This window comes from Neoarius graeffei, chromosome 9 (assembly GCF_027579695.1).
Source record: "Neoarius graeffei isolate fNeoGra1 chromosome 9, fNeoGra1.pri, whole genome shotgun sequence".
Taxonomy (NCBI): domain Eukaryota; kingdom Metazoa; phylum Chordata; class Actinopteri; order Siluriformes; family Ariidae; genus Neoarius; species Neoarius graeffei.
The window spans coordinates 82,552,418-82,577,015 of NC_083577.1; the positions used below are offsets into that span (position 1 = coordinate 82,552,418).

Consider the following 24,598-nt stretch of genomic DNA (forward strand, 5'->3'; position numbering starts at 1 on the left):
AAAGCATGATAAGCCATGTGTTTTTGCTGATAACACTCCAGGGTGTACAGAACATCCTGGAACACTACAACCCAAACCAGTTTTATGATTTTACTCTTACGTCAGATCACATATTCAGGTTACATAAAAACACAGAGGTTAAAGAGGTCAGTGTTGCATGCACACACTTCTGTTTATGTGCGAGGTTTGTTTTATTCTGTCTGGGAAAGTGGACTGGACCTGAGATCAGTCACCAGATGAAAGTGGAAAGGAAGATATCTGATGGGAGGAGTGGAATGGTGGATAGGCAGATCAGACACTACACCTCCTTCGACAACCAATCAGTATCATCATGGGGGTTGAGGACCAAAGCTATATCAGTTCCTGTCTTTGAAAAATAACTTATATTTTGAAAAACAACACTGATTATAGCATTTCAAGTCTCACTGGAATTAAGGATATTGTCTACAGTACAGAGAGGTTCGGAGACCAGCATTCACCCAGTATACAGTAAGGCATGTATTGTATATCTTAATTTTATATTCTGAGTATTTTATTTTTTAATTAATAGAGGTGATTTGACTTGTTGAAATATGAACGATCCCATCTCTCTTTCAGAGTGAAGTTTAATGGCAGTCATGGCTCCAATTTTACACAGTGAATATATAGAGTAAGAAATTGCTCTCTTTTCTTCTATTCATGTTCACTTCTTTTAATACACAGCCTTGGTTTAGATATATGACACCAAAAACACTGAAAGAGCGTCATTTAACTTTGAAATTCACCATTTTAAACGGCAATTTATTACAACGTCAAAACAGGACTAAGTGAAAATAGCCAATGGAAACATTTTTCATATGCATACAGCAAAGAAAGATATCTGTGCAAGTGAAAATATCTTGAATATAGGAAAATTTATCTCATATTTCTGATGATAAAATGATGATAAATGATTTCATTTTGACCATTTTCTAGACTGCAGATTAATACTGAAGACAACAAAACTCCGAAACAACATCTGGAACGCATATGGAATTAAGTGATAAACAAAAAGTGGTTAAAAAAAATCATATTTTAGATTCTTCAAAGTAGCCACCATTTAGCCATCTTTTTTCCTGTCCCTTCCTTTCTCCTTTTTTTTTCATCTTCCTCCCCCTCCCTCCCCCCAGGCCACAGGAATGGTGGACCAAATGAGAAGGGGATATAAACAATTAGAACAGAGATAATATAGGGCGGCACGGTGGTGTAATGGTTAGTACTGTCACCTTACAGCAAGAAGGTTCTAGGTTCGAGCCCAGGGGCTGACAGAGGCCTTTCTGTGTGGAGTTTGCATGTTCTCACCGTGCCTGCATGGGTTTCTTCTGGGTGCTCTGGTTTCCCCCACAGTCCAAAAACATGCAGGTTAGGCTAATTGGTGGCTTTAAATTGACCGTAGGTGTGAATGGTTGTTTGTCTGTATGTGTCAGCCCTGCGATAACCTGGCAACTTGTCCAGGGTGTACCCCACCTCTCGCCCATAGTCAGCTGGGATAGGCTCCAGCTTGCCTGCGACCCTGCACAGGATAAGCGGTTACGGATGATGGATGGTGATAATAGAAATAAAACAGCGATGACAAAAAAAAAGACAAAAAGCAGAAAAGATAAACCAAAAAATAGATTTAAAAAAACCCCTAACACACGCGCAAAATAAAACCCTTCAAAATACAGAAAAATCTATGAATGAGTAGGGGTGTACAAACTTTTGACTGGTACGGTGTATGTACTACAAATCACTGATGCTTTATAAATCACTTAAAGGTGTAATTTGCACTTCAAAAATCTACCTTTTCCCTTTGTTCATTACACCTCTTGTATTCATACCTCTTGTAGTCTGTGTGTGTATATATATATATATATAAAACAACCATTTTATATATATATATATAAAATTCAGCCGGTTTTTAGATGGTTTTACTCCTTTTAGGTGTTAATCATGTCTAATTCAGATCATTTTGATCCTTCCATAAATAAATAAATACTAAAATTTGAAAAATTACCTTCCAAATGAGCAAAGCTACTTTGGTCTTGTATCTTGTACATGACCAAATTTGTAATCTTATATTCTCATTTGTGAAGATGAGAAAGAATCTGAAGGTGGGATTTGGTTCTGTGGTGATATTGTGGCGATTGAGGATTTACACCCATGCTGTTTATCTCACAGACAGGAGCAGTACGTTAAAAACCCTCACCTGGGCAACATGGACGAGGACATCCTCTACCACTTTAACCTGAGCACCAAGACCCACAACCTGCCTGCCATGTTCGGAGACATCAAGGTGTGTAAAAAATTAAAGAAGAAAAGGAAAAAGCCCATAGAGCTCGAAGGAGAGGAGAGGAGAATGGAGCAACAGTGTTTAACTGTGGAAACGTCGGCCATTGTGGTTGTCAGATCTCAAAGCTTCCAAAATGTTTTGATTATTAAGCATTAGCATAGTACTCTAAGTCCTCCTGTTCATGATAGCTGTGGTCATATCAAACCTTTCACAAAAAGACAAACATTTTATAATATCACTTTTTTGGCAGTACAGCATTTGAGCAGAACTATTATAGAGTCTTTGCCACCATATTTTACATTACATTACATTACAAGCACAACATACACAGAGCAGCCTGGGGAGCAGTTCGGGGTTAGGTGCCTTGCTCAAGGGCACTTCAGCTATTCATGCTAGTCCAGGGAATTGAACCAATGACTTTTTGGTTACAAACCTGCTTCTCTAACCATTAGGCCATGGCTTTCCCTTTCTTAATTAGTGTTACACCTCCATACCAGCAACTTTTCTCACACTAATGCTATCTGCTCAAAATTTTAATGTATACCCCTGTGTGTGTGTGTGTGTGTGTGTGTGTGTCATGGTGGTGTGTAGTTCGTGTGTGTGGGAGGCAGCGGCAACAGAATGAGATCTTTTGCTCAGTTCATCCATCAGCAGCTGGACCTCCCAGGGAACGTTGATGATATCAGGGATATCTGTGAGGGGACTGACCGCTACTCCATGTACAAAGTGGGGCCTGTGCTTTCCATCAGTGTGAGTTTATTTTTCTACCTGTGGAACAGGAACTGTGTGTAGTAATAGTAGTAGTAATAATAGTAGTAGTAGGAGCAGCAGTAGTAGCAGTACCAGTAGTAGCAGTAGTACCAGTAGTACCAGTACTAGTAGTAGCAGTAGTAGTAATAACAGTATTAGCAGTAGTACCAGTACTAGTAGTAGCAGTAGTAGTAATAACAGTAGTAGCAGTAGTACCAGTATCAGTAGTATCAGTAGTAGTAATAACAGTATTAGCAGTAGCACCAGTACTAGTAGTAGCAGTAGTAGTAATAACAGTAGTAGCAGTAGTACCAGTACTAGTAGTAGCAGTAGTAATAACAGTAGTAGCAGTAGTACCAGTAACAGTAGTAGCAGTAGTAGTAATAACAGTATTAGCAGTAGTACCAGTACTAGTAGTAGCAGTAGTAGTAATAACAGTAGTAGCAGTAGTACCAGTACTAGTAGTAGCAGTAGTAGTAGTAGTAACAACAGTAGTAGCAGTAGTACCAGTACTAGTAGTAGCAGTAGCAGTAGTAGTAATAACAGTAGTAGCAGTAGTACCAGTACTAGTAGTAGCAGTAGCAGTAATAACAGTAGTAGCAGTAGTACCAGTACTAGTAGTAGCAGTAGTAGTAATAACGGTAGTAGCAGTAGTACCAGCACTAGTAGTAGCAGTAGCAGTAGTAGTAATAACAGTAGTAGCAGTAGTACCAGTACTAGTAGTAGCAGTAGCAGTAGTACCAGTACTAGTAGTAGCAGTAGTAGTAATAACAGTAGTAGCAGTAGTACCAGTACTAGTAGTAGCAGTAGCAGTAATAACAGTAGTAGCAGTAGTACCAGTACTAGTAGTAGCAGTAGTAGTAATAACAGTAGTAGCAGTAGTACCAGTACTAGTAGTAGCAGTATCAGTAATAACAGTAGTAGCAGTAGTACTAGTACTAGTAGTAGCAGTAGTAGTAATAACAGTAGTAGCAGTAGTACCAGTACTAGTAGTAGCAGTAGCAGTAATAACAGTAGTAGCAGTAGTACTAGTACTAGTAGTAGCAGTAGTAGTAATAACAGTAGTAGCAGTAGTACCAGCACTAGTAGTAGCAGTAGCAGTAGTAGTAATAACAGTAGTAGCAGTAGTACCAGTACTAGTAGTAGCAGCAGTAGTAATAACAGTAGTAGCAGTAGTACCAGTACTAGTAGTAGCAGTAGTAGTAATAACAGTAGTAGCAGTAGTACCAGCACTAGTAGTAGCAGTAGCAGTAGCAGTAATAACAGTAGTAGCAGTAGTACTAGTAGTAGCAGTAGTAGTAATAACAGTAGTAGCAGTAGTACCAGCACTAGTAGTAGCAGTAGCAGTAGTAGTAATAACAGTAGTAGCAGTAGTACCAGTACTAGTAGTAGCAGTAGTAGTAATAACAGTAGTAGTAGTAGTAGTAGTAGTAGTAGTAGTAGTAGTAATAGTAGCAGTAGTAATAGTAGCAGGAGTACTAGTAGTAGCAGCAGTAGTAGTAGTCAGGAGCGTAGCCATCATTTTAGAAGTGAGGGGGACAAACTGTTCAGAGGTCTATTGAGTGATTTATCATCCTCTCGCATTCAATCGCACCTCTCCTTAGCAGCTAAAGAACCACATAACCACAAACAGCACAGCACCAGGGAACTGACTTTAGTTCTTTAAAAATGATATACTATCAACATCTAAAGTCAAAATCTATAAATCTATAAAGTAAAATTTATAAATAGAATTAAGAATAGTAGTAGTGACATAGCTAGTTACACAGTAAAAATCATAGTGTCAATTTTACTCTTTAAGAGTTGAATTTAACTCTCTGTCAGATAACATTTGGTCCCACTCAAAATCAGTGTAAAATTTACTCTATTGCCAGTGTAAGATTTTTAGAGTTAATTTTACTCTATTTTGTGTCAAAATTAACAATGATCATCACCCTGCAGAGTAGATTTTGTCGTTGTGTGCAAGTGGGAATTAACTCTCACTTTTGACACTACCATTTAGACGATTTTACTCTGCATAGTGTTATAACTACTCTATCCAGAGGAAAATAGGTTTACACTGCAATATTGACACTCCATTTTTTTACTGTGTATATTCTCTTCTCACCTGTGACCCTGCATAATCATCCCTGTTGGCCTCTGGTCCACTGTCTCCTCTCTCGCCCTGCTCTTTCTATTGTGGCAATAAAGATTAAAAAATATGTGGAAAGCAACATTTTGAAATAGAATTAGGAATACAGTAATAATAATCAGCAAATTCATGTACTTTAAACTTTAATTACCACAAAAATAAATTAAATATTTATAAAAATAACAGTCAAAGGAACACAAATACATTTATACTCTTATTTTCTACTCAGAAGTGAGTAATCTTAGAGTAGCCAAAACAGTAACGTTACTCAAGTAAGAGTATTGTTACTTTAGAATAATATTACTCAAGTAAAAGTAAAACGTATTTTGCAACAAAACAACTCTTAAGAGTACAATTTATCCAAAATGTTACTCAAGTAAATGTAACAGAGTAAATGTAACTAGTTACTACCGCCTCTAAGTTAGCTAGCTAGCTTAACTAACTAAATTGACATGTATTTGTCATCTTTTAGCTCAACATTATCTACATTCCACAGCATTACTCAACTTACACGGTTTGTTTGGAAAAAACTGTGTAAAGTCTTTAGCCTCTTGGCTGGTTTGCTGAACATACAGAAGCGCTGCCCAGATCTGAATCACACCAAAGATACTCATACAATATTTTCTAAAGCGTCTCTGATCGCACACGACAGCAGGGTTTGTTTGCCGCCTCAGCTCCGCCTGCTCATGATGTGTTTAGAGGCGGCTCGGAAAAACCCGTTTCCACATGTTAAAAATGAATTGAATGGTTGTAATGGCTGTAAAAAGTGCGGGGGACAGAGGGAAAAAATACGGGAATTGCGGGGGACATGTCCCCTGCGTACCCCGCGTCCACTACGCCCATGGTAGTAGTAGTACTAGTAGTAGCAGTAGTAGTATTAGTAGTAGTAGTAGTAGTAGTAGTAGCAGCAGCAGTAGTAGTAGTAGCAGTAGTAGTAGTGGTAGCAGTAATAGTAGTAGTACTAGTAGTAGCAGTAGTAGTATTAGTACTAGTAGCAGTAGTAGTACACTCAAAAAAACCAACATGGGTGTCTGTTACATGAACCTAATTCTAACATGTAACGGTTGACATTTAGGTCACTCAACAAAATTGTTTCTGGCTAAGTTAACGCGTTTTACTTGGGTGGAAATACCTTCCATAATTTTATTACGTTCACTGAGCAAGTTATTTTTTTGAGTGTAGTAGCAGCAGTAGTAGTAATAGTACTAGTAGCAGTAGTAGTAGCAGTAATAGCTGTAGTAGCAGTAGCAGCAGTAGTAGTAGCAGTAACAGTAGTAGTAATAGTAGTAGTAGCAGCAGCAGTAGTAGTAGTAGTAACAGTAGTAGTAATAGTAGTAGCAGTAATAGTAGTAGTAGCAGTAGTAGTAGTAGCAATAGTAGTAGTAGCAGTAATAGTTGTAGCAGTAGTAATAGTAGTAGTAGCAGCAGTAGTAGTAACAGTAGTAGTAATAGTAGTAGCAGTAGTAGTAGTAGCAGTAATAGTAGTAGCAGTAGTAGTAGCAGCAGTAGTAGTAATAGTAGTAGTAGCGGTAGTAGCAGTAACAGTAGTAGCAGTGGCGGCTGCTGGTTTTTAAAACCGGGGAAGCCCATTTTACGCATTCATCGTAAAACCTGTAGGCCGGATATCAAAGCATAGAAAGGTGTGCCCCATTAGCATAGTGAACTAGACAACCCTACCTAGTGGCAGAAAGTATTTTTGCTTGTGCATTTCATGTTATAGTCTGGCTTGCCAGGCTAGTGCCTCATATCCTTAATCAAAAATATCAAACATCCAAAAATCACTGGCTATTCAACGAAGAGCCTTGAACATCATACCCTGATATGCAACACAGAGTCTTTAACACAACACCCAGCTGTGCAACACATCCTTGAACATCTTCTGCAACACAGTCTGGAAATTCATAACCAGGTAGGCTATGCAACACACAGAACCTTGAATATTATACCCAGGTATAACCTATAACACAGAGCCCACCATTCTCTTAACATTACTGAACAATATACACACTTCAGATTCATGAACATTATATGATGCACACTATTTATACACAAATTCTGCCCTCCGCTCCTTTTCCAGAAAATGGTCTGTGACCCTGTCATACTAGCTGGTTGTGCTTTCCAGAGACTTCACCAATTTCTGTTAGCAGCTAGCACTGCAGATCCCAATAAGGCTCAAGCTAGCCTACAACTAGATTGAACTACAAATGAAATAAATGAGTGAATTCACGAATGATCAAACTGATAGAATGGATGAAAGTTAACGGAGCACAACGAGTAATATTTACATTTATTTACAGAGTAATGTACAGAGACATCAATGAGAAGAAACGTTTATATGAAAAGAAAGTCGGACAGCACTTTGGCACACGACTACACTTTCTCGACATCCGCTGAGGACTGACTGATCATACTTCCGTGTTCCTTGCCGACGCCGAAGTACAGAGCCCGCCCTCCTCATGTCTTTCAAACACTACCTCCAATAATCCTTCATCAGCCCGGCTTCTTGCCCCTCCCACTGTCTCGTTTAGTCCCAGAGAAGCCCGGCTTCCCTGGAAGTGACAATTTTGTCGATTTTAACCAATAACAACTAGCCGAAATTGGCTGTTCAGAGCCCTCTCATAGACTGCAATGGATACCCGGCTGCCAGCCATAGAGCCCATTGAAATAAGAAATGTTACAGCCAGTGTTGCCAGATTGGGCGGTTTTAAGTGCGTTTTGGCGGGTTTTGAACATATTTTGGCTGGAAAACGTCAGCAGTATCTGGCGATGCTGGTTACAGCCTGGCAGCAAAGGTGATTCTCGTAGCGAACTGCAAGTTCGTCAGACATCACTCAAATAAGTTACAGGATAGTTATGAACGTAAATACAATCTTGGGCATATATTATGTTATGCAAGTTATTGTTTTAATGAGAATTCAACGTCGTAGATGCCGCAGTTTGGGGAGAGAATTTTAGGGGAAGCTCGGCTTCCCTTGTTGTCTCTGAGAAATCGCCCCTGAGTAGTAGTAATAGTAGTAGCAGTAGCAGCAGCAGTAGTAGTAATAGTAGTAGCAATAGTAGTAGTAGCAGTAATAGTAATAGTGGCAGCAGTAGCAGTAATACTAGTAGTAGCAGTAGTAGCAGTAATACTAGTAGTAGCAGTAGTAGTCGTAGCAGTAATAGTTGTAGTAGCAGTAGTAGTAGTAACAGTAGTAGTAATAGTAGTAGTAGTAGTAGTAGTAGCAGTAGTAGTAGCAGTAATACTAGTAGTAGCAGTAGTAGTAGTAGCAGCAGTAATAGTAGTAGCAGTAGTAGCCGTAGCAGTAATAGTAGTAGTAGCAGTAGTAGTAGCAGTAATACTAGTAGTAGCAGTAGTAGTAGCAGCAGTAATAGTAGTAGTAGCAGTAGTAGTAGCAGTAATACCAGTAGTAGCAGCAGTAATAGTAGCAGTAGTAATAGTAGTAATAGCAGTAGTAGTAGCAGTAATACTAGTAGTAGCAGTAGTAATAGTAGCAGCAGTAGTAGTAGTAGTAGTAGTAGTAGTAGTAACAGTAGTAGCAATAGTAGTAGTAGCAGTAGTTGTAGTAGTACTAGTAGTAGCAGTAATAGTAGTAGTAGTAGCAGTAGTAATGGTAGTAATAATACTAGGACTAGTAGCAGTAGTAATAGTAGTAGTACCACAGCAGGTTAAATGTGGGTTTGTTACGAACACAGTCTTAAGAACTAAGTTCTTCATTAAGTTCTGTAATTTAGGTATCTAAATATCAGGATGTAAGTTTTGTTTTGAAAAGGCCCTTAGAAAATTAAGGAAGTTAACAACAGGGTGGAGTAATTGTGGCCCAGTGAAAAGTGAAGTTACAGACACCACCCCAAAGTTGATTATTTTACAATAACTCAACGTCCTGAAGTGTTTTATTCCCCCTTTACCATATCAATTTTCCAATTACAATATTTAATTAATTTATGCACCATGTCATCTTTTTTTGTATCCATTTATAGGTACCTTTAATGTTCTGGAACAGCCAAGAAACTAGTTACTTCCTGTTATCACTTACATTATACACTGTTAGAAATAGGGGTACAGTAGGAGTCCATTTCTGTCCCACAAGGTACAATCTACACTAATGTACCCCCTAGGGCTCATTATTGGACCTCAAGGTAACTATGTGTACCTTTTTAGAGCCAAAAAAGGTACATATATTCCTAAGCAGTATATAAAGTGTACAGATAAGTACCTTAGAGGGTATTGCCTCAGTGACAAGCCATTGTACCCCTAAAGGTACTTTAATATTTACTTATCCTCTTCATCCCGTGTGGGACATAAGGCTGTGAGTTTCCTCCACTGGGGCCTGTTCTGTGCTAAGGACTGAGCTGCATCCCAGGTGATCCTTATGGCCGCTAGATCTCTAGCCACAGTACGTCTCCATGTAGTTTTAGGACGTCCTCGTTTCCTCTTCCCCTCAGAAGCCCATTGTAGGGCAACTTTGGGGATACGGTCATCCGACATCCATAGAACATGGCCCAGCCATTTTAATCTTCTGGTGGAAATTTCAGTAGACAGTTGTTTTGTGTTTGTTTTTCTGTACAGTTCTTCGTTACTGATTTTGTTAAGCCAGTAGATATTACATATTCTACGCAGTTATTGTGAAATACATCGATTTTCTTCATGTCTGACTTTGTAACTCTCCAGCACTCAGAACCATACAACAGGACGGACTTTACGTTGCTGTTATAGAGTCTGAGCTTTGTTTTTAGGCTGAACGATTTAGCCTTCCAGACGACACGGAGGCGACTGAAGGATCCTCTAGCTTTGCCAAGTCGGGCCTGAATATCCTTTTGTACTCCATTGTCGGCACTCATGACACTGCCTAAGCATGTAAAGTCTTCCACACACTCCAGAGGCTCTCCATCAATGCAAATTGGGGGCACTGTAGGTGTGTTAATGCACATTACTTGGGTCTTTTTCTTATTGATGTGCAGTCCAGTTTGTTTGGCATATTCATTTAGTAGGCTGGTCTTTTCCTGGTGCTGGTTATGTATGGAAGCTAAGGCTGCGAGATCATCAGCAAAATCAAGGTCTTCGAGGTAGGTAGTGGAGGTCCATTTAATACCTCGAGGACAGTCAGAAGTTGTTTCCCGCATCACCCAGTCAATCACAATTAGAAACAGGATGGGGGAGAGGATGCATCCTTGCTTTACTCCAGAATTGACACTGAACGGTTTGCTCAAACTGTTTTCCAGAATTACACTACATTCAAAGTTTTCGTAGAATTTTCCTATGATAGAAACGATTTTGGATGGTATGCCATATGTCCTTAAGGTCTTCCACAGACTTTCCCGGTGAACGCTGTCAAATGCCTTTTTGAAGTCAATAAAGTTTATGAGTAGTGGGGCGTTCCATTCTATACACTGTTCTATGATGTTTCGAAGGGCAAAGATCTGGTCTATACAACCTCTTCCTTTACGAAATCCTGCCTGTTCCTGTCTCAACTTGGTGTCAATGGCAGTATCAATTCTCTTAAGGAGAACTCTACAGAAGACCTTACTCGGAATGGATAGGAGCGTTATTCCTCGCCAGTTGTCACAATTGCTGAGGTCACCTTTCTTTGTAATTTTAAAGATAAGGCCCTTAGACCAATCATCCGGAATGGTTTCATGTTCCCAAATCTTTGCAAACAGATCAGTAAGTACAAGAGTGGCTGTGGCACAATCCGCTTTCAATAGCTCTGCCTGTAGTGAGTCAATGCCAGGTGCCTTACCATTCTTCATTGCCCTAATGGCTACCTCTACCTCGGCCTGGGAAGGCGGGCTGCTGTCAATGGTGTCATCATCAGAGGGTTCAGAGTCTACAGGTTCGTCAGGGTCTGGTCTATTAAGTACCTCTTCAAAGTGCTGTACCCATCTTGCTGCTTGTTCCCTTTCAGTTGTTAACATTTTGCCCTGCTTATCTCTGATTGGAACAGAACTGGTGGTGTTTTGGTTACATAACCTTTTGGTGATCTTACACACTATACTCAGTTCCCCCCTTGATGCAGCATTTTCAGCTTCACTGGCCAATTCCTCCACAAAGGCTCTCTTATCCCTACGAGCACTTCTCTTGACTTCTTTATCCTTTGCCCTATACTCGGCCTTTACATGTTGTATCTTAGTACTGAGTAATTTACTTTTCATGTTCCTCCTGTCATCTATTTTGTTCCAAGTCTCTTGTGTTATCCACTCTTTGTCTTTCCTCTTTCTGAAGCCTAGGACACTTTTTGCCGTGTCTCTGTACACTGTCATAATAGTGTCCCAGGTTGTTTCCACAACATCCTGGTCCTCTGTGTCTTCTGTGTTCTCTAGGGCTTTGAAGCGGTTTCTAAGTTCAATGGCAAACTCCTTCCTGATTTCGGGTACACGCAGTTTGTTGAGGTCATATACTTTGCGTCTTTGTTTGGTGGGAGGTATTGCCCTTAGTTTCAGCCTGACCTTGGCTACCACTAGGTGGTGGTCACTGCCAACATCAGCCCCACGGTAGACTCTGACATCCAGGAGTGATCTCTGCCACTTCTTATTAATAATAATGTGATCAATTTGGTTTATGGTATGCCCATCTGGGGACATCCATGCCAGTTTGTGAATGTTTTTGTGAGGAAAGATCGTCCCTCCAATTACGCACCTATTACTAAGGCAAAGGTCAACTAATCTTTCCCCGTTGTCATTAATGACTCCGCACCCATGTCGTCCCATTCCATACTCCCTTCCAGAGTTATCGCTCCCAGCTTTGGCATTCATGTCTCCTATAATTAGTAACATGTCATGTTGTGGGACTTTGGAGATTGCCCGTTGCAACTGTTCGTACCATTCATCTTTTGCTTCTTCTTCCGCTTCATTTGTGGGAGCATAGCATTGCAGGACTGTTAGCCTACAGAACCTAGAATCAAACCTTGCTCTAATCAGCCTGTCGCTAATGGGCTCCCACTCTAAGAGAGATTTTGTTGTTTGTTTGTTGACTAACAGAGCTACACTGTTGGCATGTTGGTTGTCTTTGCCTGAGTAGAGGATAGGTACGCCATCACTAGTTGCCTTGTGCCCTGAGCCAGTCCACCTACACTCGCTTACACCAAGTATGTCTAAGTTGTAGTTTTGCATTTCTCTACTGACTTATGCTGTTTTTGAGGTTTCATACATTGTACGCACATTCCATGCTCCAATACGAATTGTACTTTTAGGGCCTAGGAGACTCCAATTCAAGCTTCCGGCTTCCTGAGGTAGGCTTTCACCGGGAGCTGTCATGGTGCCTGCATGTTGGCTAGAGCCTCCTCTCTGGCCCTGGGATCTGGTTTCTCTCACAGTTTCGATAACAGGTGTAAAGTTTTACAAGATGGGGTTGTTGACCCCACGCCAACCCCCAACCTGGAGGACCAGGTGCTGCCTTTCGTCTGACCTCTCACCTGTAACCTGCCCAGCATGGTTAAACCTGCCAGGGGCCTATACTTGGCCCCTGCCGGTATAGCTCACATGTTCATAAAGGTACACAAGCCTCTCCACCACGACAAGGTGGACAGGGAGAAGAAAGTTATGTACTTTATTTACTGAGAGTGTAGAACCTATAACCAGTTGTTCTCTCATGTTCTTTTTTTCCTCTTGTGAAGTTAATAAGACAAAAAAAAGTAGTTAGTCGTGTTACCACCAAACCCGGAAAGCACAACAGCTGTAGTACAGACAGTTACAAAGCAGTGATACTGGCGACTCCTTCCATCGATGTTGAATAAACGTCTCTTCAAAGAAAACATCACCTTATCAACAATTAGTCACATTTTTATCCCGTTCAGGAGTCGTTTACCATACACGCCTCTGTGAATTGGTTGTTACTATAGAAACAATAACGCATGAGAGTGAACGGTTTAATATCAACCTATAATTTGTGTCGTAGCTGGAAATATTGTCAGGAAATTAATCAGTGCCTTCTGATCAATTGGAATTGAGCATTCAAGTTTATATGCAGCAAAATCACTGATTTTTTGTTTCTCAGAAGAAGTATGATAAAACTCTTTGTAGTCGTCAGCAGGTGAATAATTGACAATTCATTTGTCTTATTTCTACCCAGCATGGTATGGGTGTGCCATCCATCTCCATAATGCTGCATGAACTCATCAAGCTCCTGTACCACGCCCACTGCCGTGATGTCATGCTGTTTCGCATCGGTACCTCAGGAGGCATTGGTACCTACCGTATAAGCTTCATGTTCATTTTTACAAATCTATTACCTTGCTCCTTGGTTTAATTTATCCCGTGTGTTATGAATACTAATCACATTCATACTAAACTCTGTTTAATGGAAGCAACCGTTTCTGTGTGAAAACATCTGTATTTATATTTCGATTTGAAGCAGACTTGTGTTAATCAGAGATCACTATTTCTTCTGTCCATTTTGTGTGTGTTAAGGTCTTGCTCCTGGCACAGTGGTGATCACTGATAAAGCGGTGGACTCTTTCTTCAGGCCGCAGTTTGAGCAGGTGGTTCTGGGTAAAGTGATCACCAGGAGCACTGAGCTGGATGAAGGCATGGCACAAGAGCTCCTGCAGTGCTCCACTGAGCTGCCCAACTTCCCCACCATCATTGGCAACACCATGTGCACACACGACTTCTATGAAGGTAAACAAACCTGGACTTTTCGTGTCAGGACTCTATGCTATCATATGATAGAACCAGATAGGATGGTCTGAACCATGACGTATCGTTATGCACTTGAGTGCAAAAGTTTGTACACCCTTTGGATAAAATGAAGAGAATATGTAGAGATAATGGCGAGAGAGATTAATGCCTTTCTTTATGCGATATCTGCCTTTACATTGTCCTAACATTGATATCATACACTGACTAATTTAAATCAGGTCCAGAGACCAAGAGGGTCATAGCCAAACATTCATGTCTTTATTTAGATTTCAGTCTTGTTGTAGAACTCATACATGTTTGATTGTTCATATCTTGTCAATAAACTGTAAAAATCAAAGAACCTTTTATTTTCTCACAATTTCTCACATATTTACACAGGGACAGTTATGTGTATTCAGAGTCTGGTTAGGTCAAATGTGCTGAAGTCAAATTTCTGTTACTTGTGCATAACTTCTGAATAATGTTTATATTACAGGTCAGAATTGTAGGTCAGGCAGAGTTTTTCAACCTAAGTTAGAATTTCTAACCCAGTTCATAATTTGCTACTTGTATGAGGGAGATTTACTATATCTGGGGTTAGGTTTAGGGTGAGGATTTGGGAAGGCTTTGTATTTTATAATAAACCAAAGTACCTTGGGGTTAGATTTAGGGTTCAGCTTTGGGAAGACTTTATTTTATTTAAAAAAAAAAGTACCTTGGGGTTAGGTTTAGGGTTTGGCTTTGGGAAGACTTTGCATTTTATAATAAAACAAAGTACTTTGGGGTTAGGTTTAGGGTTTGGATTTGGGAAGACTTTGTATTTTATAATAAAACATAAAATACCTTGAGGTTAGGTTTAGGGTGAGGATTTGGGAAAACTTTGTGTTTTATAATTAAATGTAAAGTACCTTGGGGTTAGGTTTAGGGTTAGGATTTGGGAAGACTTTGTATTTTATTAAAAAAAAACAAAGCATCTTGGAGTTAGGTTTAGGGAAGACTTTGTGTTTTATAATTAAACATAAAGTACCTTTGGGTTAGGTTTAGGGCTCAGATTTGGGAAGACTTTGTATTTTATAATAAAACAAAGTACCTTGGGGTTAGGTTTAGGGTTCGACTTTGGGAAGACTTTGTGTTTTATAGTTAAACAAAAAGTACCTTGGGGTTAGGTTTAGCTTTGGGAAGACTTTGTGTTTTATAATTAAACATAAAGTACCTTGGGGTTAGGTTTAGGGTTTGGCTTTGGGAAGACTTTGTGTTTTATAATTAAACATAAAGTACCTTGGGGTTAGGTTTAGGGTTTGACTTTGGGAAGACTTTTATAATTAAACGTAAAGTACCTTGGGGTGAGGTTTAAGGTCAGGATTTGGGAAGACTTTGTGTTTTTATAATAAAACATAAAATACCTTGGGGTTAGGTTTAGGGTGAGGATTTGGGAAAACTTTGTGTTTTATAATTAAATGTAAAGTACCTTGGTTAGGCTTAGGGGTAGGATTTGGAAAGACTTTGAATTTTATTAAAAAAAACAAAGCATCTTGGAGTTAGGTTTAGGGAAGACTTTGTGCTTTATAATTAAACATAAAGTACCTTGGGGTTAGGTTTAGGGCTCGGATTTGGGAAGACTTTGTATTTTATAATAAAACAAAGTACCTTGGGGTTAGGTTTAGGGCTTGGATTTGGGAAGACTTTGTATTTTATAATAAAACAAAGTACCTTGGGGTTAGGTTTAGGGTTCGACTTTGGGAAGACTTTGTGTTTTATAGTTAAACAAAAAGTACCTTGGGGTTAGGTTTAAGGTTTGACTTTGGGAAGACTTTTATAATTAAACGTAAAGTACCTTGGGGTGAGGTTTAAGGTCAGGATTTGGGAAGACTTTGTGTTTTTATAATAAAACAAAAGTACCTTGGGGTTAGGTTTAGGGTTCGGATTTGGGAAGACTGTGTTTTATAATAAAATGTAAAGTAAATTGGGGTTAGGTTCAGGGTTCGGCTTTGGGAAGACTTTGTTTTTTAAACTACTTGATGACATAATAAGGCTGGACTCATTAATGAATTCAAAATGTATATCACTCCTTCTATTACAGTCATTGCTAGTCTAGTGGTTAAGGTGTTAGGTTCAGCATCAGAAGGTTCTGAGTTTGAATCTTGGTTAAGTATGAAAAAAATTGCTGAATAGGTAGACAGACAAGAGGAAATACTCAGTAGGTGTAGACAGAGAGGAGGTGGATGGAAGAAAAAGAAGTGACGGAAAATCTCTTTTAAGAATTTTAGATAATCCAACATTTCACCTCAGCTGGAAATTATGAACGAGGTTAAAAATTTTAACCCAGGTCAAAAAAAAAAAAATCACCTAGGTTGATATTCTTTGACCTGTAACACTTGTGTTACAGTATACAGTATATGAATACAGTATATTCTCCATTTTTGATTGCCATGATGTGTCATTCAGTGTATGATTGATTATACCAATACCACAGTACCCTCATTTTATGGCACTTCTTAGTCATCTTCTTCTTCCACCACAGGCCAGGGCAGACTGGATGGTGCTCTGTGCTCGTTCTCCACCGAGGAGAAGCTGGAATATCTGACGAGGGCCCATGAGGCTGGCATCAAGAACATTGAAATGGAGTCCACCGTCTTCGCTGCCATGTGTCGCGTCTGCAACCTCAAAGGTACACTGAGGACTGTTCCACTTTCATCAGCCTTTCTAATTTTTTTTTTGTTGACATTACAAGGTTCCCAAATGCCAAACCATTCAAACCTCAGCGAAAGTCATAATTACTAGCAATTACTAAAAACATCTTGTGGGATGTTTTTCCAAAGTTGCACATGTCTAGCTTTGATCTGTCAGACTACAGTTATAGCTTAGAGTTGTAAGGCAATGTTTTAGTAACCTTTAAATGCACTAAAAACCATTTATTAATTCTCTGGCATGAATGTGAATGAATCATACATAACATTTTGGCAAACCAAGCCACTGGAAAGCCTTTAATCACAGCATTTCAGGGCAATTTAGGGATTCAGATAACAGCCACGTGCTCAACACTCTGGCCCCAAATCCAGGACTGTAGAAGAAAAACTGCTCTTAGATCTTAAATAGATTAATCCTTTACAAGTCACAGCCTGCAGCCTTGAATAAACCTGCTCTAATTTAGACCTAAATTGACTTTTAAAAATATAATTATACTCTCAGGATGTTCACAGTATGCTAATCAGATGTATTTGTGCAGCGGCGGTGATCTGTGTGACTCTGTTGAACCGGTTGGAGGGTGATCAGATCTCCACACCCCATGATGTGCTGGTGGAATACCAGCAGAGACCTCAGTACCTGGTGGCTCATTTCATCAAGAAACACTTGGCACTGATCTAAACACATTCACCTCAATGTGCTGCATCTCTTAATGCCAGGTTTTAAAAGGTACTGTAGCATTTTCCAAACCAAATCTCTGTCCACTGTGCGTGTAGCGTATGTCTGATTACCGACAGCAATCATTTCAACATGTTCTGAGAAAAGAACAGCTTACGCTAAAACTCACTAAGGGCAGTTAAAAAACAGGAAATCAGTTAAAACGTATGAATATAAAATACCGAATAAAAACAACAACCTTCATACATTAAATATTTGAAGACACGAGAGACGATTGTACCAAAGCTATTTTGTTAACAGAGAGAGACAGACAGATAAACAAAAACAAATAAATAAATACATAGATACATAACAAACAAATGCATTTGAGATAATCATATCAAAGGTGTTCTTATAACAAACAGACAAACAAACAAACAAACAAATTAAAAACAAATAGACAGACAGGAAGACAGATAGATAGATGAATGAACAAATAAATACATTTTGGGTTAATCTTAAGAAAGTTGTTTTATAAGACAGACACACGGACAAATAAACAAACAAATACATTTTGAGATCATATCAAAGCCATTTACAATTCATATTAAAGATATATATATATTAGTCATCATATATCGAGGATATGGGGGCGGCACAGTGGTGTAGTGGTTAGCGCTGTCGCCTCACAGCAAGAAGGTCCTGGGTTCGAGCCCCGGGGCCGGCGAGGGCCCCTCTGTGCGGAGTTTGCATGTTCTCCCCGTGTCCACGTGGGTTTCCTCCGGGTGCTCCGGTTTCCCCCACAGTCCAAAGACATGCAGGTTAGGTTAACTGGTGACTCTAAATTGACCGTAGGTGTGAATGTGAGTGTGAATGGTTGTCTGTGTCTATGTGTCAGCCCTGTGATGACCTGGCGACTTGTCCAGGGTGTACCCCACCTTTCGCCCGTAGTCAGCTGGGATAGGCTCCAGCTTGCCTGCGACCCTGTAGAACAGGATAAAGCGGCTAGAGATGATGAGATGAGATGAGAGATACCACTCAACGCCAACCAATATTGTTTAAATAGGTCACTCACATCCGTGATATATTTCGTATGAAAAATGTGAGTTTTTCAACACGAGAAGATAAACTTCATATCAAGCCAACGTGTGATTTTCGTTTTATTATATCGACACATTCACAAACAAAAATTCCCCAAATTTATCAAAACAAATGTATCATTGATTTCCTCACAAGTGACATATAGAGATTTATGTCCCGGTTTTGGTTCTCCAAGTCCCAGATGGAGCTCTGATGAAAAAAATGAGTGCTGTATTTCCCAGTAAAACACTCATGCCCATATATATATATATATATATATATATATATATACACACACACCGTATAAAAGTATTTCACAAAAATACACATTTGATCGAAGTGTTTAGTGCTATGTTCGCTACTGTAGTCATATATATTTGCTCCATATGCAGGAGACAGAGATCAGGTTGAAAAACACTGGAATACTCGAGTAAATAAATTCAAGAAAGCGCTTTTCAGTTAAAACAATGTGCAATGTTATGGATTAAACATGTTCCATTCAGAAATATATGGACAGTAAAGACAAACAACAATCAACAGCTACAAGTGCCTGTATATGACATTTATAAGAAGCAGACTGTAGGTCAGAGCTGTGTTTTGACTTTTGTATGTGTACATATGTTGTAGATATGTTAAATACTATATTTGTATTTTTACTGAACACAGTAGTTGACAATGACTCTTAATGCTTGAATGAATTTCAAACTGTTTTTACTGATGCGCTGAATGTCTTTTGAAAAGTGCAGAATGAAATGTATATAATAAATTCTTTTTTTGTGAATAAAGTCACTCTTGAAAATATGTAAATATTGTCATCATATGTATTTTTTTTTTTTACTGGATCTTTACAGATCAAACCTAAATACTTATCCAAATACTGGTTCCAATCACAGTTTATTTTTATTTGTATTTTTTTATTTAGAGTAATACAGTGTCTTGCAAAATTATTCGTCCCCCTTGGTGTTTGTCCTGTTTTGTTGCATTACAAGCTGGAATTAAAATGGATTTTGGAGGATTAGCACCATCTGATTTACACGACATGCCGACAACTTTAAAGGTGCAGATTGTTGTTTTATTGTGACACAAACAATAATTAAGATGAAAAAAAAAACCCAGAAATCTGGAGTGTGCATAGGTATTCACCCCCCGAGTCAATCCTTTGTAGAGCCACCTTTTGCTGCAATTACAGCTGGGTCAGTCCATGAAATGATGTTACTTTTCATTGGTCCGGGTTTACATAATCATTTCATCTTTAATTTCCATGATTTAAAGAAATATTTAGCAGATTATCCATAAATATTGTTTGAAGAAATAAAATAAATAAAAAAATGAAGTTTTCTTTTGAAATAAAGAAATATGAAACATTTTCTTCCCCTGTGACTGGACACGGATGACACGTTTTTTGTGACATGGAATATTTGCTGACTTTGAGCTTAAATAAACCTTCATTACTTTCTGAGAATTTCAATAAAATTAGTTTCATGGTACTTGCAATTTAGTTTTACACTCACATAATAAAGTTAAGAAGGTTCTATAAACTATTTAGCTTCGAATTCATCCACTAAAAATAGGTTGTGAACGTAACATTGTGGCGTCCTACCGTGTTACGTTAGAAACCAGGCTTATAAAAAATGATAAAACGAGTTGAAATCATGAGTGATGTTTTTAATATAAAGAAGAATATACTATAAAACGATGTAGGTAGAAAGAAATTTAAACAAACGGCAATAAAAGAAATTATCGATGTTTTTTCTCACATCCTAACTTAGCGTCCACTCACTTCCTGGTTCGTTCACAACCTGCGAGACCTATTTACTCAATCTAGGGGCCCGTTTACACGAGGACGCTGTCGGGTAAAAACGATTAAATATTTTATCAGAAGTGCCTTTCGTTTACACGAGGACGGCGTTTCCGAGGCTGAAAAACGGATAAAATTGAAAACGCCTTCCAGAGTGGATAAGTTAAAAACGGCCCCCATTGCATATCCGTCTAAACTACCCAATACGCGAAACTCTGCTCGGATCTGCTCACGTCGGGTACGCGTTTACGTCATACATACGTCATATACTGCACATGCCAGCCCGGGAAGTAAGAAAGTAAGTAAAAAAGTAAGAGCATGTCTGATCACATCGATCCAACGGACCTTCAAGCTGCTCTGTGTTTCAATGCAGTAGATGTGTTTTCCTGCTCACCCGCCCGGCTGGAGCTCCTCAGTTTGGTGTCGCCAAGTTACACACACACGCACGCGCGCACACGCGTGTGCGTGCACACGCGCGCCGCCTATTCAAGCCGCTCGTGAAACCATAAACCCGAGACTGAAAACAAAACTAGCAGCCGAACGGGTTTATTTTGCTGAGATGGACACTGCCTTTTCTCTTCTTCACCGAAACAAGAGTGAGTGTTACTTAATAAAGGCAGATTAAAAGAGTTTCGGTTTGCTCCTGCTCCTCCCTCGAGCACTACAGTACCTCAGCCGGACCGGTGTTCTGTAAAGTTATCCTAGCAAGTTCTCATACAGACCGTTTTATTATTCAAAACAAGTCATTACAAATTATTTGACTCGGCCAAAGACTCGACCAATACGCACAAAACATAAAAATCGGCAAATGCGTGAAATTCTCACCGATGTTCTATCAGCCCAGCTGATCAGTGGGACAAAACTACTGTTGAATTTTCCTACCCGCCTGGATTTCACGCATGCGTAGTAGGCTTGGTAGGATAACTTGACAGAACAGCAGCGCAGATGTGCAGATCAGACAAGACAGAAGACGTTGCGCATGCGTGCAGACATAGCGGAGACATTTATGCGTCACCGTATAGACGCAGATTTCCTCCTTGAAAATGGTCGTGTAGACGCGGAAAAAAGTGAGAACGAAAACGGACTTTTGCGTTTTTGTTTTATACCGTCCCCGTGTAAAGTGGGCCTAGGTCAGCTGAACTGACGCGAGATAACTTCTCGCGGGATCTCACACACCACAACACGTGCTCTAGAGAAGTGCAGATATAAGTGTGACTAAGTAAAGTAATGAATTCAATAATCTCATTTACCCCATATAGGATGAAACTGTTTCCTGTTAATGACTGTTGTTATTGTTCAAATCTTAGAGATTTTATGAAGTTTGTGAAATACTGGTATTTCATATTTTCAGTGTTTATGATGTTGAACTAATATTTCTAATGAATTCTTATTCAGTGTTAATGTTTAAAGTAAGCAAATAAAAGCAAAAAATTGATTTTATCAATATTTTTCCTTTATTTTTAAAAGCTTGTTCGTGTCCTTGTTACATTAGCAACCGGGTAAATATTTATGGATTTTATCATACATTGTAGAGCAGGAGTTATCTTAACAACTATGTTATATTTTCTTATATGGTCAATGCTTCATGGAAATAAAAGTTGTTTTCAGTTGTAAATTGTTTTAAGTGACTCCCTCTATGTCACATTTTGGTAACCCCATTTCATGGACTGACCCAGCTGCAAGTCTCTTGAGGTGTGTCTCTATTAGCTTAGCACATCGAGCCACTGGGATTTTTGCCCATTCCTCAAGGCAAAACTGCTCCAACTCCTTCAAGTTAGATGGGTTGTGTTGGTGTACAGCGATCTTCAAGTTATGCCACACATTCTCAATTGGATTGAGGTCTTGACTTTGATTAGGCCATTCCAAGACATTTAAATATTTCTCTTTAAACCACTGCAGTGTAGCTTTAGCAGTATGTTCAGGGTCATTGTCCTGCTGGAACATGAACCTTCGTCCCAGTCTCAAACCTCTGGCTGACTCAAACAGGTTTTCCTCCAGAATTGTTCTGTATTTAGTGCCATCAATCTTTCCTTCAGTCCTGACCAGCTTATCTGTCCCTGCAGATGAAAAATATCCCCACAGCATGATGCTGCCACCACCATGCTTCACTGTAGGAATGGTGTTTTCAGGGTGTTGGGTTTGTGCCACATATGGTGTTTCCCATGATGGCCAAAAAGATCATTTTTAGTCTCATTTGACCAGAAAATCTTCTTCCATGTGTTTGGGGAGTCTGCCACATGCTGTTGGGCAAACTCCAAACGTGTTTTCTTAAGCAGTGACTTTTTTCTGGCCACTCTTCCATAAAGCCCCACTCTGTGGAGTGTACGGCTTAAAGTGGTCCTATGGACAGATACTCCCATCTCTGCTGTGGATCTTTGCAGCTCCTTCAGTGTTATCTTTGGTGTCTTTGCTGCATCTCTGATTAATGCCCTCCTTGCTCGGTCTGTGAGTTTTGTGGGCGGCCTTCTCTTGTCAGGTTTATAGTGGTGCCATATTCTTTCCATTTTGCTATAATGGATTTAATGGAGCTCCGTGGGATATTCAAAGTTTGGGATATTTTTTATAACTCAACCCTGATCTATACTTCTCCACAACTTTGTCTCTGACCTGTTTGGAGGCTCCTTGGTTTTCATGTTGCTTGCTTAGTAGTGTTGCAGAGTCAGGGTCCTTCCAGAACAGGCTGATTTATACAGACATCATGTGACAGATCATGTGACACTTTGATTGCCCACAGGTGGATCTTAATCAACTAATTATGTGACTTATGAAGTGAATCGGTTGGACCAGCTCTTATTTAGGGGTTTCATACGAAAGGGGGTGAATACCTATGCACACTCCAGATTTCTGTTTTTTTTTCATCTTAATTATTGTTTGTGTCACAATAAAAAACAAAACAATGTGCCCCTTTAAAGTGGTAGGCATGTTGTGTAAACCAAATGGTGCTAACCCTCCAAAAATCCATTTTAATTCCAGGTTGTAATGCGACAAAACAGGACAAACACCAAGGGGGATGAATACTTCTGCAAGACACTGTAACATTGCAAAGCATCTCAAGTATAAAGTGAATCGATCAGGTGGTTCGTTAAATAAGGGCGAAGGTCAGTACAACATGGCTGCCATGTATAAGGTCCCTTCAGAATGGACTGCACTGCAAAGACAACTCAGCAGTTGTTCAAGGAATAAGACCGGTTGATTAAATATGTGGTGTACGTCCTGATGGATTGGAAGGAATTTAATTTAATTTAATTGCCTTTATTGTCTTGTAAATGTATACAGTGAAATTAAAATTGCCACTCTATGGTGAAAAATAGAAACACAGGAGTCACACTCGCTCTAAGATTGGACACTGAGTCCTGTTCAAAACCACCATCTCTCACAGATACAACCAGAGCATCAGCGATGCAGTAGCTCACACGGCCGGACCATGAGAAACCAGCCTCGTTTATAATTCGCTTGTTCTTCTTGAGAACAATTCGAACAATTTGATCTTCAAAACAAAACAATCAGAATCAAAATCCACTGAAAACTCAGGGAGGAGCAGCAGCGATTTTCCTCAAAGTTCGTTAACTGGCCGAATTAGCAACTTGTTAATGAGAAATCAGAAAACCAAGGAGTACGTTTTGTGCAGACTGATTAGATCTTCCGAACAAAACAATTAGAATCAAAATCCATTGAAAACTCAGGGAGGAATAGCGATTTCTGTGAATTGTGAACAAATGGACGGACGACGCGTGATGGGAATAGTTCAGTGGCCTATGGCTGTGTGAGCTAATAACAATAATGAATCCAGCAGAGGTGGAGCAGCAGAGCTCTTTCAATCTTCTTTCAAACAGTAATGTTGTCTAGATTTAATTTCAACTTCACATTTAAACAGAATATTACATTTTTTGTCCAATATTTCATTTCCATTATTATGAAGTAGACTATAATAATGATTATGATGACTGATTAGAGTCTCTTCCTTTTTTCTGCCTGTAATGGAAGTCATGTCTCTCTGCAGTGTGCTGCTGTGCAGCAGAATGAACTGTTTCTTGTTATTTGTTTTTTCCCCGATATACATACAACCCCGATTCCAAAAAAGTTGGGACAAAGTACAAATTGTAAATAAAAATGGAATGCAATAATTTACAACTCTCAAAAGCTGATATTGTATTCACAATAGAACATAGACAACATAGCAAATGTCGAAAGTGAGACATTTTGAAATTTCATGACAGCAACATCTCAAAAAAGTTGGGACAGGGGCAATAAGAGGCTGGAAAAGTTAAAGGTACAAAAAAGGAACAGCTGGAGGACCAAATTGCAACTCATTAGGTCAATTGGCAATAGGTCATTAACATGACTGGGTATAAAAAGAGCATCTTGGAGTGGCAGCGGCTCTCAGAAGTAAAGATGGGAAGAGGATCACCAATCCCCCTAATTCTGCACCGACAAATAGTGGAGCAATATCAGAAAGGAGTTCGACAGTGTAAAATTGCAAAGAGTTTGAACATATCATCATCTACAGTGCATAATATCATCAAAAGATTCAGAGAATCTGGAAGAATCTCTGTGCGTAAGGGTCAAGGCCGGAAAACCATACTGGGTGCCCGTG

The 24,598-nt window shown here is 39.3% G+C and overlaps 1 protein-coding gene across 1 annotated transcript; it reads left to right on the forward strand.

The window, feature by feature from the left end:
• Window positions 1-400: 400 nt before the first annotated feature.
• upp2 (uridine phosphorylase 2) lies at window positions 401-17,896 on the forward strand. Its single transcript, XM_060928883.1, has 8 exons — window positions 401-489; window positions 598-649; window positions 2,179-2,293; window positions 2,882-3,040; window positions 13,237-13,351; window positions 13,575-13,784; window positions 16,306-16,452; window positions 17,011-17,896. Exons 2-8 carry the CDS (start codon window positions 609-611, stop codon window positions 17,148-17,150), a joined length of 927 nt encoding a protein of 308 aa, XP_060784866.1. The 5' UTR covers window positions 401-489; window positions 598-608; the 3' UTR covers window positions 17,151-17,896.
• Window positions 17,897-24,598: the final 6,702 nt, after the last annotated feature.